Source organism: Physeter macrocephalus, chromosome 16, assembly GCF_002837175.3.
Source record: "Physeter macrocephalus isolate SW-GA chromosome 16, ASM283717v5, whole genome shotgun sequence".
Lineage (NCBI taxonomy): Eukaryota > Metazoa > Chordata > Mammalia > Artiodactyla > Physeteridae > Physeter > Physeter macrocephalus.
The window spans coordinates 94,815,939-94,831,080 of NC_041229.1; the positions used below are offsets into that span (position 1 = coordinate 94,815,939).

Here is a 15,142-nt window from a genome sequence, read left to right on the forward strand (position 1 = left end):
AGCGGGGAGAGGCCCCCGTGCCGCAAAAAAAAAAAAAAAAAAAAAAAAAAAAAGTGAGATCCAAAGAAACTGAGTGCCATGAGGCTACATAATTAGTTAGTAAATGGTACAGACACAAGGTGCTCACACCTCTCTCTGTAGACCTAGCAGCCACAATCACAGTTGTAGCTGGAGCCTTAGATAAAGACAAAAAAGGGTCCATCTGTTTCAACAGGCATTCACTGAGTAAAGTTTATCATACAGAAGAGGAATTGGATCCTTGCCTTTAAGAAATCAAATTGATTTTACACAGGGGTTGCGAAATGATCTGGTGGAATGCCATCATAGGCTAGGTATTGAAACTGACATCACAGGGGTGACTGTGACACCTGCTAAGAACTAGTCAGAAATGTAAGTGGGTTTTATGAATCGGTACTTTTGGATAGGAGAAGGAACAGCTTTGTCTGCTTGAGTTAAAGGAGTTACTCGTTATATTAGTCAAGGCAGGCTAACTGCTATAACAGACCAACCCAGAATCTCAGTGGCTTAACACTCTAAAGGTTGATTTTCCCCTCACGTCACAGCCTGGTGTGGATCAGCGATCGGGGCTCTGCTCTACCCAGTCATCCAGGGATCTCAGGCTCCTTCCATCTGGGGTGAGGGGGGTCCACTCTTCTCTTGGGCCTTGCGGTTCTCTGCAGAAACATCTGCATCCAGACAGCAGATGAGGGAAGAGAGAGGAAGGATGATTTTATGGGTGGTTTCATGGGCCAGGCCTAAAAGTGGTGTCCCTCACTTCTGCCCTCATCCCATTGTCTAGAACTCAGTCACAAGCTACAGCTAACTGCAAGGGAGGCCAGAAATGTCATTAGCTGTGTGCCCAAGAAGAAAGAAAGACTCCGAGTTCACAGATCACCTTGAAAGCATTCTTACTTAGGTATTACAAGTGATTTGTTTATAGCCTGCCCTTTACACCATCCCCAAATGGCATGACTGTGGCTGGTTACCGTACATAGGTTTCGTATCTCCATTGAGGAACAGCAGTGTTCTTTGTTGTTGTGGGTTTTTTCCCCTTTCACTGATTCTACTTCTGATGTATGCGATTTTCCAGACTCTCTAGAACTATAGCCTAGGGCCAGCTGACTATCACTAAACAAGTCTGTGTAATCAAACTAAGGTATTATTATCATACAAGTAAAAAGTGCATAATTACGTTATAGAGGAAACTTGCTCTTTCCACTTCCCTGGAATTATAAACATTTTGTACAGCTGGAGCCAGGAGGTGGTTGCCATAACAACCATGGAAAAGCTAAAAATAGCCCCTTTCATACTGTATTGCTTAAGGTGGAATTATGACATGTTATGGTGTTTTAGGGCAGGCAGTTCTCTTTCATGTGGGAAATGTTTGCCAACTTTCTTCCACAAAGCAATATTTGTATAATGTATTTGGATCGCTGGCTCTAATTATATATCTGACCTCCGTGATCCAGGATTCTTTTCTGACACAGAACCCTGTTTTGATATGTTTCTCAGTCTTTTTGAGAATCTGTTAGAGAACTGTCTGTACCAATTTCTGTGTTATGTTTAAGCTTAAAAAAAAAAAAGTAATGACCCTCCAAGAGCACACTTATATTCTCTCTGATAAGAAGTGAAAATATGAAGAATTGGGATGTAGTCTTTTTTGTACAATCTCCCTTGTCTGCAGTCACACTCTGTATCAAGTAAGCAGTCCACATTAGGACCGACCCTGTGTTCCATTGCTTCACAGCAGCATTTATGCCTCCGCATCTTCCCCCCCCCACCTGCAGTGTGGAGCAGTGATGAGAGGGTCCCAAGGAAGGCAGAAATCAGTGACTTATTTCATGGAAGACCTGTCACTTCCTCTATGACAATAGTATTTTTGTAAGAGCTGTACACAAGGATACTACACCTGTCTGATAGAATAGTGGGGCATGTAAGGAAGAAAAGAGGCTTGGGAATTTTTTTTATCCAAGTGATCATTAAGGAGAGTTTCCTAATTGGGGATTTCGCAGGACAGAGGAAAGTCTAGAAAGCATAGCTATAGGAGGCTATAAATATAAGGTACTGAATTTTATAGGGTTTTGTGTGTTTAATGTCTCGCTTGTGGGAGGGCTAGTCATTGAAGAGAATAATTTTGGATGAAAAGGTGCTTCCTTATCTGCAGTGGTGTTTTCTGCTTTGTTTTTTGCAGTATTTTAATTCTAGTAGATCCTCAATAATTTACATCACTGAGACACCATCGTGTGGCTGTTAGCAAGTAAGCAACCCGATGAATTAAGAATGTTGTGTCACAGAAAATATTACCTGACTTGTTTATTTGGATATTTGTCATAACAAACTAGAAATGTGCTGAAATATGAACATCGTGAGTCTTCATTATGGAACTTCAGCAAATATTCTCAATGTACCTTCCAGTCTTAGAATTGTTCCCCAAGTCCCCAGAAAATGAGAGATTAACCAGGGTTTGGTTTTATGTTTGTTTCTGTGTGCAATTAAACGCAGCCCATTTTGTCCTTCTGCTTCATATAACAGAGTTGTCATGAGTCTGGCTGTGCCATGGAAACTGGTTTGACGTCACTAATTCTGCTTAGATGGGGGATTAGCGCTAGACAAAGTAGTTGATTTTAAAGGCGAGTCCTTTGTGCCTCGTGGTCCCAAATGTTCATCTCCATCTCTACGTAAAGGATAGATACCGTATACAGTACAAGGATTGAGACAGCTCTACAAGTGTGTTATTTGTGATTCAGACAAAACTAAGTCGAATATCATAATCCTTGGAGAGAGGGAGAGAGACTTATGCTGTTGTGTGTGGGGGGGAGGTTTTTGTGAGACATACCTTCTTCGTAGCACAGTGTTTTTGTGGAAGGGGTGTTTTCTCTACTGTCATTTTGGTCCAGTGATAAATGCTATCCTTTTAGTGTTTACTTAGATCTAGTGCATTCTTGCTTTATACTTTGTTGGTGTTGGATTTGCTTTCATGCCTTTTCGAGTGCAAATATGGTGTTTTGAATAAAGTACCTTCCAATTCTGACTTTTCACTAACTCAAACTAACTCTACCCCCTAGAAATTTTAAATTAGGGTAGAATATTTGAGAAACAAAAATCTCACTTGCCTCAAGGAGTAAACAAAGCACATGCTTGCATAATTGTGGCATATTTGACTATTGGTCTGTATTAATTTTGCAACCAGGAACGAGGTTTTTATTATCGTTAAATAAATTTTCCTGTATTGAAATCATTGCTTTGGTGAGTGAAGTTTTAGGAATCAATTTTGGTGAGGTCAAGATTTAATTTTTAAAATGTTCTTGATAACATTTAAACTTTAATTTTGGAAGACTTTTAAATTGTATTTTATTTGTGTGGAAGGAAATAAAGAATGTAAGATTTTTGTTCAAGGGCACATGCAGCCACCTCAGCCAGTTTGAGTATCATCCAGCCCATAATCCCACTGATAAAACCAGCAGTGATAGGTTACAGTGAAAAACAACATCTTCTACAACTACTTCGAATTGGCTTTTCTTCACTTGCTGTGAATGAGTGAGGACATAGCAATTCCTGGTTACATGAGAAAACATTAAAATAAAGCACTACCTAAACCTACAAGGATGCTTGGGGCTCAGGATGGGGTGCAACTTGTCAGGATTTGGGGTTACTTCTCAGAAAGCATATTGTATTGCAGAAGGTACAATAGCTTTCTTAACTTCTACTTGATTGGGATCTGCCCTTAGCTTAAAGGTGACACATTCCAGTATATCATAAATATATTTCACTTTCTTTTTCTCTTTTTTAATAGATTTATTGAGATATATTTCACATATCATAAAATCCACTCATTTAAATCATATAATTTGATGGTTTCTAGTATATTCACAGAGTGTATCATCACCATGATCTAATTTGAGAACATTTTTAACACCCTATAAAAGATAAAGATATTTTACGGGACTTCCCTGGTGGCGCAGTGGTTAAGAATCTGCCTGTCAATGAAGGGGACATGGGTTCGAGCCCTGGTCCGGGAAGATCCCACATGCTTCGGAGCAGCTAAACCCATGTGCCACAACTACTGAGCCTGTGCTCTAGAGCCCGCGAGCCACAACTACTGAGCCCACGTGCTACAACTACTGAAGCCCGTGGGCCTAGAGCTCGTGCTCTGCAACAAGAGAAGCCACCACAATGAGAAGCCCATGCACTGCAACGAAGAGTAGCCCCCACTCATTGCAATTAGAGAAAGCCCGTGCACAGCAAGGAAGACCCAACACAGCCAAAATAAATAAATTAATTTAAGAAAAAGATATTTTAAATATCATAAATTAATACTGTATTAAAAGTCTCAGTAACCAAAGTGGTATTTAACCCATTTCAATCAAAGGAATGTCTCACAAATATAGATAAAATGAAATTACTAGATACTCATTGCTAATTCACCAGTTTTTATCTTAGAGTAATTGGGTTCTAACTCCTGATAGGCATTCTTACTCTCTTAAAATTTAAAAAGAAAAGCCTTTTCTGTCTGTGTGAGAGATGCAAGCAAAAACTACAAGAATGGTATAATTAATACATTGACTAAATATTTCCAACTTTCTTCAAAACTGTAATATAACAATTTAAAATTTGAGATTTGATTGCTATGTCCAAAGTGTTAATGGATTTCGCCGCTTAGGAAAGTGTATAGAACTATTACTAATAAGGACTTCAGTTCAAAAACAGAAACAAAACAACAGCTCGTTTTCAGTGACTTATTAAGCAGAGCGTCCAGACTTCATTTGATGGTTGAAGTGGCATCTCGCCTAGAGGCTGGCAGATGGACTGGGTGACCTTTGGGGATTATTTCTTTTCAGATTTCTGTCTAAAGTAACTTAGATGCCATTTAATCATGTTTCCTTTATTATTTTGTATAAGAGGAGTCTGTATCGTCGTTTTTAAAAAATACTTAAAAATTAGGCCTTAGGAAGTAAATTCAGACCAAGAATAATGAGAAACTAAGTTGAAGGAAAGGAACCTGATCTAGAGGGCAGGAGGCAGGTGGGGCAGATTGCAGTCGCTGAATAAGGGGACCAACTCCCCTGAGAAGAATGGATTTGAGGGGGAAAAGCTGGCTGTTAATTCTATCTAAAATTCCTAAAACCCTAACTTCACACTTTACACAAGCCATATACGACTGCTGACAACTTGTATGTTTTTATAGCATTGCTTTCCTCAAACTAATTTTCATTTATTTGTAGAATGAGTAATTCCTGGTAACTTTCTGACTTTGAACTTTCATTAGTCGCTAAAAGTTACAGTAGAAATTGAGCTTTGCCTCTTGGCAAAAGAATATGGTTTGATGAACTATAGAGTCGCATGATTTTAGTCAACTCTGCATTTAGTGCCTGAGAGCAGGACATAACCATTCATTCATGTAAGTACCTGTTACATGCTCAGGACCGTGCAGAGTATTTTGAGGAAAAGTGTAAGATAAAGGGCTCTGAGGTCTAGAAGCTTTTGGTTTTTTTGAGGGAGAAGAATGTTTATACTCATAGAATGATTATATATGACAGCATGATAGTATGTGGTGATATGCCAAATTAAAGGCATACAAGGAGTATGAGAGTGTTTGTTTGTTTTGTTTTTTTTGTTTTTTTTGTTTTTTTTTTGCGATACGTGGGCCTCTTACTGTTGTGGCCTCTCCTGTTGCGGAGCACAGGCTCCGGACGAGCAGCCTCAGCGGCCATGGCTCACGGGCCCAGCCGCTCCGCGGCATGTGGGATCTTCCCGGACCGGGGCACGAACCCGTGTCCCCTGCATCGGCAGGCGGACTCCCAACCACTGCGCCACCAGGAAAGCCCCGAGAGTGTTTTTAAGAGTAAGAATTCTTGGTGCTATGGCCAGAGAAGACCTCAGAGAATAGAAGTCAACTGGAGGAGACTGAAGATCTAATCTAGTCATGCCCCTGATTACTAAGACTGAGAAATGAGCTAATTGCAAAGAAGAGCTATTTTTAGTTGATTGAGTTATGCCTCGTTCACTGACCAAGCATGTCACGTGCTGATGAAAGGCAAGGAGAGATGTGTGTTAGAAAAACAGCCAGGATATTCTGTTTCAAATAATTAGATATCTAGATCTGTAATTTATAAACAATTGTATATATGATTTCATTCTGTTTACTTGCATCTTCCTTTTTAGATCTAAAGGGGCAATTCTGAACATCTCCTCTGCCAGCGGCATGTACCCAGTTCCACTGTTGACCATGTACTCTGCAACCAAGGTGAACAATTTTTTAGTAAATTGTGTCAGAATAAGAGTAATGGATACTTTTCAGTCTGAGAAATGGGCATGGAACTTTCTTGAAGTTCTAGCCTTAGCAGTTTTCAAATGGACTGAGAAGAAAAGAAAAATAGCCAACACTAGTTTCAGAGGAGCCAGAGCTGGAGATACACTGACTGGTATCAACTTTACAAATGAGGCACCAGGATCTCAGATCTGCAGATGCTTTTTTTCTCTCAGTAGGTTACTGGTTTTAAAATTGGTATTTGTACTTCCCAACAGGGAGCTGGTCTGGGCCAGTTAGCTCAGCTGATCAGAACATAACATAAATGAGTCTAAGGATGGGGACGTGATTCATGAATGACTCAGCATACAGCTTGAGTGCCAAGTCCGCAGAGCTTAGAAGGAGTGCAGCTAGTCAGCACGTAGATACATAGTGTGCACGAGATAGACGGGGGGAGTGTGAGTTTTTGCCATATTATTCAAAGTTCACAGATATTTATTGCCACTTCTGGAGTGAGACAAGAATTTTCCAGACCTCTCTGTAAGATGCCATAATTTTATACCACATCACCATTCACCTCTTCACGTTACTACTAGGACAGCAATTTAGAATGCATTTTGTACTGCCTGCAGGTCAATAGCATCGTTTTCAAATATGTTGTTGAAGCATAGGATACATCTCTGAAATAAAAATGACCATTGGGATGCTGAAATTAAACAAGCTTTTAGGGGAAATGAACAAAATAAAATGCACAATAAGAACTTGCAATATGACAGGAAAGGAAAAGAGCAAAACGCCTGCCCTCTTTTTCACTTGGCTCTTTGTCCCCTGGAAAAACTTAAAGTGACTACGTACTGTATTTTGAAAAAGCCTGGCCCCACCCCGCCCCACCCCCAGCCCTGCAATCTGCTTGCTTCCTGTATATCTGAAACATGCAGTAGGCATGTTTAAAATGAACACCATGTTTCTTGAAGCGACTGGTGAACTTCAACTTCTTCTCGCCTGTTCTGCTCCACGGACACAAGACTGTCACAAATTAGGACCCTAGTAGAGTCATCATTGGTACTTTGCATTTCAAGCCTGAAGTTGAGTCCACCTTTGTAAAAAAATGGCACATTATATTTTACAAATAGATTTAAAGTTGTTCTGTTGGAAGAAGATGGGCTGTCACGTTCACCTCTACACTTCTTAGATCTTGCCATCCCAAAGGACCAAGAGGACGCTTGCTCTTTTCTTCTCTTTACTGAAAACAAAATCCCAGTAGAACAGACTTGAACAGAATTCATACTGTGTTTCTGTTTGAATGGCAAGTGGGGAGGAGGAACGCATCCTTTGTTATATAATAAGACGTTTCTTCTCGGAAAGTCATTTTCTGAAAAAAGAAAAGATAAGAGCCTTTTCCAGTTAAATCAGAATTAGATCTGGATATTATATTTGGTAAGAGAATACTTAATTTAGTAGCAGATAAAGAAAACTTGAGGTTTTGAAGGTTTTTTTTTTTAAGGTCTCTTCTGCATTTGAAATGAAAAGAATGATTAGAAACTATAGTGTTAAATGGTTAGTTGATTATTTTTGTTTCCATGGCTACAGATCAGGCAGATTGATGTAATATGTGTGTTTGTGTTCTCACTCCCACCCCCTCCCAGGCTTTTGTAGATTTCTTCTCTAGGTGCCTCCATGAGGAATATAAGAGCAAGGGCATCTTTGTGCAGGTGAGTGGAGTTTGTTTCCGTTAAGTATCCCTGTTTTTGTGTGGTTTCCACAGCAACTATTGCTGTCTTGGCAACGAAAGAAAATCACATTCCTAAGTAAGTGAATGTGACGTTAGCACACCATTAAAGACATGGTTTCTTTTCCTTTATGCACTTAAGTCTAGATTTTAAACAATTATTTCCTAGAATTTTTAAGTGGTAATACCTAAAGTAGAACTATGCAGCATAAACAGTTGGTGCATAATAATTGTAAGTTCTTATGATCTTATTTTGAGAGAATTAGACTGTCAGTATCTCTCAGCTGCCAGGTATGCAAGGAGTGCCATGACTATTCCAAAGCCTCTGTATAATAATCACAAGAGAGGAGAGAGCTGAATAAAACTGAGTTTTACTAGCACGAGGATGACTGCATACAACAGGATGATATAGGTGTGGTAGTGATCTTTTACTTTTTTTTAATTGTGGTAAAATATACATAACCAAAAACACCATTTAAATCACTTTTAAGTATGCAGTTCAGTGGCATTAAGTATATTGACGTTGTTGTGCACCCATTACTACCTTACATCTCCAGGACTTTTTTCATCCTCCAAAACTGAAACTCTGTATTCATTAAACAATAACTTTCCATTTCCCCTCCCCTCAGCCCCTGACAACCACCATTCTACTTTCTGTCTCTGAATTTGACCACACTAGGTACTTCATGTGAGTGGAATCCTACAGTATTTGTCTTTTTGTGACTGGCTTATTTCATTTAGCATAATGTCTTCAAGCTTCATGCATGTTATAGGATGTGTCAGAATTTCCTTCATAATTCCGTTGTGTGTATATACCACATTGTGTTTATGCATTCATCTGTCGATGGACATTTGGGAGGCTTCCACCACTTGGCTGCTGTGAATAATGCTGCTATGAACATGAGTGTACACCTATCTTTTTGAGACCCTGCTTTCAATTCTTTTGGATATGTACCCAGAAATGGAATTGCTGGATCATATGATAATTCATTTTGTTTGTTTTGAAGAATCGCCTTACTGTTTTCCATAGTAGCTGCCCTATTTTACGTTCCTCCCAGCAATGCATAAGGGTTCCAGTTTCTTCGCATCCTCAGCAATACTCGTTATTTTCTTTTTGTTTGTTTGTGTTTAATAGTAGCCATCGTTATGAGTGTGAAGTGGTGTCACGTTGTGGTTTTGATTTGGATTTGCATTTCCTCAATGATTAGTGAGGTTGAGCATCTTTTCAAGTGTTTACTGGCCATTTGGCTATCTTCTTTGGAGAGATGTCTATTGAAGTTCTTTGCCCATTTTTTCATTGGGTTGCTTGCTTTTTATTTTTGAATTGTAGGAGTTCTTGATATAGTCTAGATATTAACCCTTTATTCGGTATATGATTTGCAAATATTTTCTCCCTCTCCGTGGGTTACCTTTTCACTCTATGGATAGTGTCCTTTGATGCTCAAAAGTTTTAAATTTTGATGTAGTACAATTTATCTATTTTTTGTTGTTGTTGCCTGTGCTTTTGGTGTCATATCCAAGAAATCATTGCCAAATCAAATGTCATGAGGCTTTTCCCCTGTTTTTAAAAAAAATTTATTGAACTATTGTTGATTTTCCCCCCATGTTTTCTTTCAAGAGCTTTATAGTTTTAGCTCTTACATTTAGGCCTTTGATCCAGTTTGACTTAATTTTTATAGAGACCTTTGATTTTATTACGTAGCTAACAGATACAATGCTGTGAAACTCCAGTACAAAATACAAGAGGAAGCAAATGTAGAGGTTTTTATGGGTGCCAGTCTCAAATCAGCTGTTGCTCAACACAAAGAAATAATGGTTCACAGTATTTCCATGGTTAGGCACATTTTTAACAATGTCTTGGAAGAGGTTGCAATTCTTACCCCTTTCCTGCTCCTGTCCACGACCTGCCCCTCACCTCTTCACACATCCAGTGTTCATTATGGCTTTTAATTCTGTGAGCCTAGTATTTTCCTTTTTGTACCCTGAAGCCTCAAATGATCAATCATAATAATAATAGGTAATATTTGAGGGGATACTTTTCAGGAACAATGCTAAGCACTTCATATGTATCCATGTATTTCATTGCATCTCATAATGATCTCACAAGATGGTGTTGATCATCACCATCTTTAAATTTATGGAAGTTGGGGTTCAGAGAGGTTAAGCCACTTGCTCATGTTGAACTGGACTCAAGTCCAGGTCTGTTTGGCACCAAAGCCTTTGTTCTTAACCAGTGGGCTACTTGCTCCAGGCCTTCAGGACAGCATTGAAGACTTATTGGATTCATCTGCTTAGGCAGCCACGAACCAGAAGGTGCTTGGGCTGCTTAGTTCCACTTCCTCCCTTATATCTTTAGGGTAAATGTTTCCTCGTCTTCCAGGGTCAGCTTAGAGCCTGCTTCCCCTCAATCCTTACCTGAGGTCTCCCCCAAGGGATCCTTCGATGTCATAGCCCTTTGGTGTCATTCCGATTTGCAGCTCCACATAAATATAGGGTACCCTGGGGAGGACAGGGTTTTCGAGAATCTTGAATTTTATATGGAGCTACCATACGCGCCCTTTTCCCCCTTCCTTGACACCAGTCACTTTAATGCTAATAGTGTGAACCTGCTACGTAGAATGTGTTATATTTTGGTAACAGGAAATCAGTAAAGCACTCAGGGGAGGTCAGGCATCATGTGCCACACAGTGTTGTGCCATTTTCTCATTCTGATGAATCTATTATATTCACGCTATTAACTTAATTTTTAAACACTGCTGAGAGCAAGCAGGAATCTTAAAGGTCCATTGGTGGGTGACCTAGAGTCAGTGTGACCAGAAGCTGCAAGTGTTTCAGTGACAAAGGGGGTCTTAGGCCTTGTGAGCATAGATGAGCAATTTCTCAAATTCCGTGAACAGACAAGACTGTTTCGTCTCTCACTTTCAGGTCTGGTTTCCCTCAAAGATCTTTTCTGCATATGGTCTCCCTATTGATCTGCTGTGACTAACAGCTACTACAAAAGCACATTAGCATTTGTTTTCTGAAATATTTTACTTTGACAGATTTTTATTTTTTCCTAATAATGAATTACAAATGATGTAATTGCATTGATCATTCTCTTCCTTCATAGGAATTCATTCATGGTTTAAACTTACAATGAATTTGGTGAAAAAACAAAAACTGAAATGTTTGTGAGGAAAAGTACAGTCGTCATTTCTGTGTGAACACATCAAAACTCTGAAGTAGAAGAGAATCTCATATTAATTCTGACCAAAGGGATTAAAAGAAAAAAAATCTGGTCTAAATGAAGCTCAGTTAAAAAATTATTGGTTTTTCTCTGGTGGTATGTTGTGTCTGCACGTGTTTTTGGACTAGGAGTATTTATCAGCTGGTTTTCCCTTCCACTCCATCCCACATACTGTTTCCTGGGTGATCTTATTAAAAACAAGTCAGATGACGTTGCTTTCCTTCAGTGTCCTCCAGTGGCCACCCGTCATGTTGAGGATTGAATTCAGACCCCACGAGGCCATTGCCTCTTGCCATTCCATCACGCCACCCTACGTTCCGGCCAGAGCGGACACCGTAGTGTCCAGTGCATGCTCTGTCCTCCGTGGTGCCCCTGACTGGCTCCTATGCTGGCACGCCTTTGCCCCCACTCCTCTGCAAGTCTCCTCTCCACATCTCCTCCCTGCCCCATTCACACCGGAGCCTGTAGCCCCTGCCCATCTTTCAAGGCTTCAGCCTCATTTCACCTGCCCTGGGAAACCTTTTCTTGGCCGCTGGGCACTTGTGGTCACACCTTCCCTTCTGCTCTCGTTCCTTATTATATACCTCTGCCTGATACTCTCTGGCCCAGGACTCCCCCCACTCCAGTGTATTCTTGAGAACAGACTTTGTATTGTGTTTGTCTCTGTGTTGCTAATGGCACGTGTAATGCGGGTAACACCAGAGACCTGCCATTTGCTGGCATCACAGAGAACCCTGGCTATGCATGGCCATGCTTGGTGGTACACAGTCCTCTGTTTTTAAGGCCTTTTGAGCTTCTTCTGTTGCTCCCATATGCCTCTGGTCTTGAATTTTCAAACTATATCTAGAGGGTTTCCAAGCTAATGCTATGATGCCAAAATCCAGTTTCTTCTAATCTTTGGAAGGCAAGTGCTCTTTTTAGGTCTACCTCCATATGAAGATACAACAGATTGCTCTTTTGGGAGAGGAAGAGAGTATGGTTTTCAAATCCCAGCTTGTTTTATATTAATTCCTTGTTAATATTTTTTTCTTTGCTTTTCTCTCTCCCCATCTTTCCCTCAACTTCTTTCCTGTAATTCTGTAAGAGCATTTAAAATTTTCTTCATGAATTCAGATTTGCTAATATATAAGCATTTCCTGGAAACACGAATAAATAGTAGTAACAACATGTGATATAAACGTCCTAGAGGTGAATTTTGACTCTGTTGATGTTTGAATAGAAGATAAGAAGTACATCCTTCGAAATCTCATGGGAAGTGTGCTCTGTTGGTGAGAACGATCTGTTCTCATTCTTACCCTATAACTAAAACCCAGTCAAAATTATGCCTCTTTCAAAGGGCCAAATCCAAAGTGCTCTGACTGGCTAGTTGGTGGGCCCCAGTACTGGGCTCTGTTTCTTAATACTAAGCAAGTAAGAAATAGCTGAAACTAAGATGACATTCTAAAACTATACTCCTTGAACTCTTATTCTGTAAAACATTCGCAGGACGCCTTGTTTTTTTAAAACCTTTTTATTTGGAAATAATTTCAAATCTATAGAAAGCTTGTAAAAATAAGAATAGTACAGGGCTTCCCTGGTGGCGCAGTGGTTGAGAGTCCGCCTGCCGATGCAGGGGACACGGGCTCGTGCCCCGGTCCGGGAAGATCCCACATGCTGAGGAGCGGCTGGGCCCGTGAGCCATGGCCGCTGGGCCTGCGCGTCCGGAGCCTGTGCTCCGCAACGGGAGAGGCCACAGCAGTGAGAGGCCCGCGTACCGCAAAAAAAAAAAAAAAAAAAGAATAGTACAAAGAACACCCCAATACTCATTACGCAGATTCACTTATTGTTAACGTTTTACTCCATTTGTTTTATCATTGGGAAGTGAGTCGCATATATCATGTTTCTTTACCTCCAAATCCTTTGGTGTGTATTTCCAAAGAATAAGGATATCCTTATAAATAATCACAGTATAGTTACCAATACCAACTTTAGAATTAACATTGATGTAGTATTTTCATTTAACCTACCATCTGTATTCTAATTTCTGACCTCATAGTATTCTTTTTTTTTTTTTTTTGGCCACATTGCATGGGTTGTGGGATCTCAGTTCCCTGACCAGGGATTGAACCCAGGCCACAGCAGTGAAAGCCCAGAATCCTAACCACTAGCCCACCAGGGAACTCCCCCTCATAGTATTCTTTATAGCAAGATCCCACATGCTGAGGAGCGGCTGGGCCCGTGAGCCATGGCCGCTGGGCCTGCGCGTCCGGAGCCTGTGCTCCGCAACGGGAGAGGCCACAGCAGTGAGAGGCCCGCGTACCGAAAAAAAAAAAAAAAAAAAGAATAGTACAAAGAACACCCCAATACTCATTACGCAGATTCACTTATTGTTAACGTTTTACTCCATTTGTTTTATCATTGGGAAGTGAGTCGCATATATCATGTTTCTTTACCTCCAAATCCTTTGGTGTGTATTTCCAAAGAATAAGGATATCCTTATAAATAATCACAGTATAGTTACCAATACCAACTTTAGAATTAACATTGATGTAGTATTTTCATTTAACCTACCATCTGTATTCTAATTTCTGACCTCATAGTATTCTTTTTTTTTTTTTTTTGGCCACATTGCATGGGTTGTGGGATCTCAGTTCCCTGACCAGGGATTGAACCCAGGCCACAGCAGTGAAAGCCCAGAATCCTAACCACTAGCCCACCAGGGAACTCCCCCTCATAGTATTCTTTATAGCATTTTTTACCCTCCTGTAAAAAATTCAGTCTAGGACCAGGTATTATATAGTTTTCCTGTCTCTTTAGTTTCCTTTAATCTGGAATACATCCATAGCCTTTCTTTGTCTTTTATGACATTAACATTTTTGAAGAGGACGGTACTCCTCTGCTCTTTTTAATCAAACATTTCTCACTTGGGGTTTCTCTGATGCTTCCTCATGGTTAGATTCAGGTTATGCTTCCCTGGCCAAAATGACATATGTGACATTGTGTCCTTCTCAGGGCATCACATCCAGAGACACATGATATCTATCTGCCCCTTATTGCTGATGTTGATTTCGACCCTTCGGTCAAGGAGTTACCCAGTTTCTCTGCTGTAGCGTTACTGTTTTTTTCCCTTGCACTAATCAGTCTGTGGGGAGACACTTTGAAAACCATGCAGATGTCCTGCCCCCTCTCACAGTTTCCCCTAGATTTAACATACAGCAATGAATGACTCTTCACAAACCTGCCTTATGAAGAGCTTTTTGATGCTAAAGAATTCATGAAGCCCTGCCCGGATATTTACCCATTTCAAAGTAAGAAGTCTTAGCTCCCTCAGTCCAGGCTGTGGTTTTATGCAGACCACATTGATTACTGGTGTGCTTAGAGGCGGTGAGGAAAGGATGCTGAGCCTAGAGTCAGCAGACCAAGGTTTTAGTTCTGGTATCACCCCTCAGTGGTCTAACCCACAGAAAGCTGCTTCATTACCTTGAGACTCAGCCTCCCCTTCTAGCACGTGGGGACACATGATAATGCATATATAAATAAAAACATTGGAAACTCTGAAACATAAGCATGAAGTAAGGAAAGAAACTTGCATTTATTGACTATCTACAATATGCCCATGTCTTCACCTATTTTGTTATCTCATTTAAGATAGATGTTAACCTAGTCCCATTTTACAGACAGAAAGCCAAGAATCAATAGGAATCATGTAACTTGCCTGAGGTCAGTGAGTGCCTGCCACTGGCCAGCTCTTCAGCCAGGCAGGGAAGAAGCAAGTGAATAAGACATGGTTCTGACCTCAGGGCACCCACAGAGAGAGACAGATATTTAAACACATTACAACGACAAGGGATAGTAAGTCCAAAACCAGAGGTGTATATTTTGTTCCACGTTTCTTCAGTCAAGAAATACTGAGAGGGGGGCTTCCCTGGTGGCGCAGTGGTTGAGAGTCCACCTGCCGATG

At 40.4% G+C, this 15,142-nt stretch overlaps 1 protein-coding gene across 2 annotated transcripts in view; it reads left to right on the plus strand.

Moving 5' to 3' along the window:
- Nucleotides 1-15,142, plus strand: part of HSD17B12 (hydroxysteroid 17-beta dehydrogenase 12) — a 174,045-nt gene that overhangs the window by 147,425 nt on the left and 11,478 nt on the right. The window contains exons 8-11 of one of the 2 annotated variants that reach the window (XM_028500815.2): nucleotides 6,163-6,244; nucleotides 7,894-7,959; nucleotides 8,606-8,664; nucleotides 11,086-11,119. In XM_028500815.2, the coding sequence (XP_028356616.1) occupies nucleotides 6,163-6,244; nucleotides 7,894-7,959; nucleotides 8,606-8,664; nucleotides 11,086-11,104 (226 nt within the window). In that variant the 3' untranslated portion in view covers nucleotides 11,105-11,119. Of the gene's footprint in view, nucleotides 1-6,162; nucleotides 6,245-7,893; nucleotides 7,960-8,605; nucleotides 8,665-11,085; nucleotides 11,120-15,142 lie in introns of those variants that run through there. The other variant, XM_007126406.4, reaches the window with a different exon arrangement.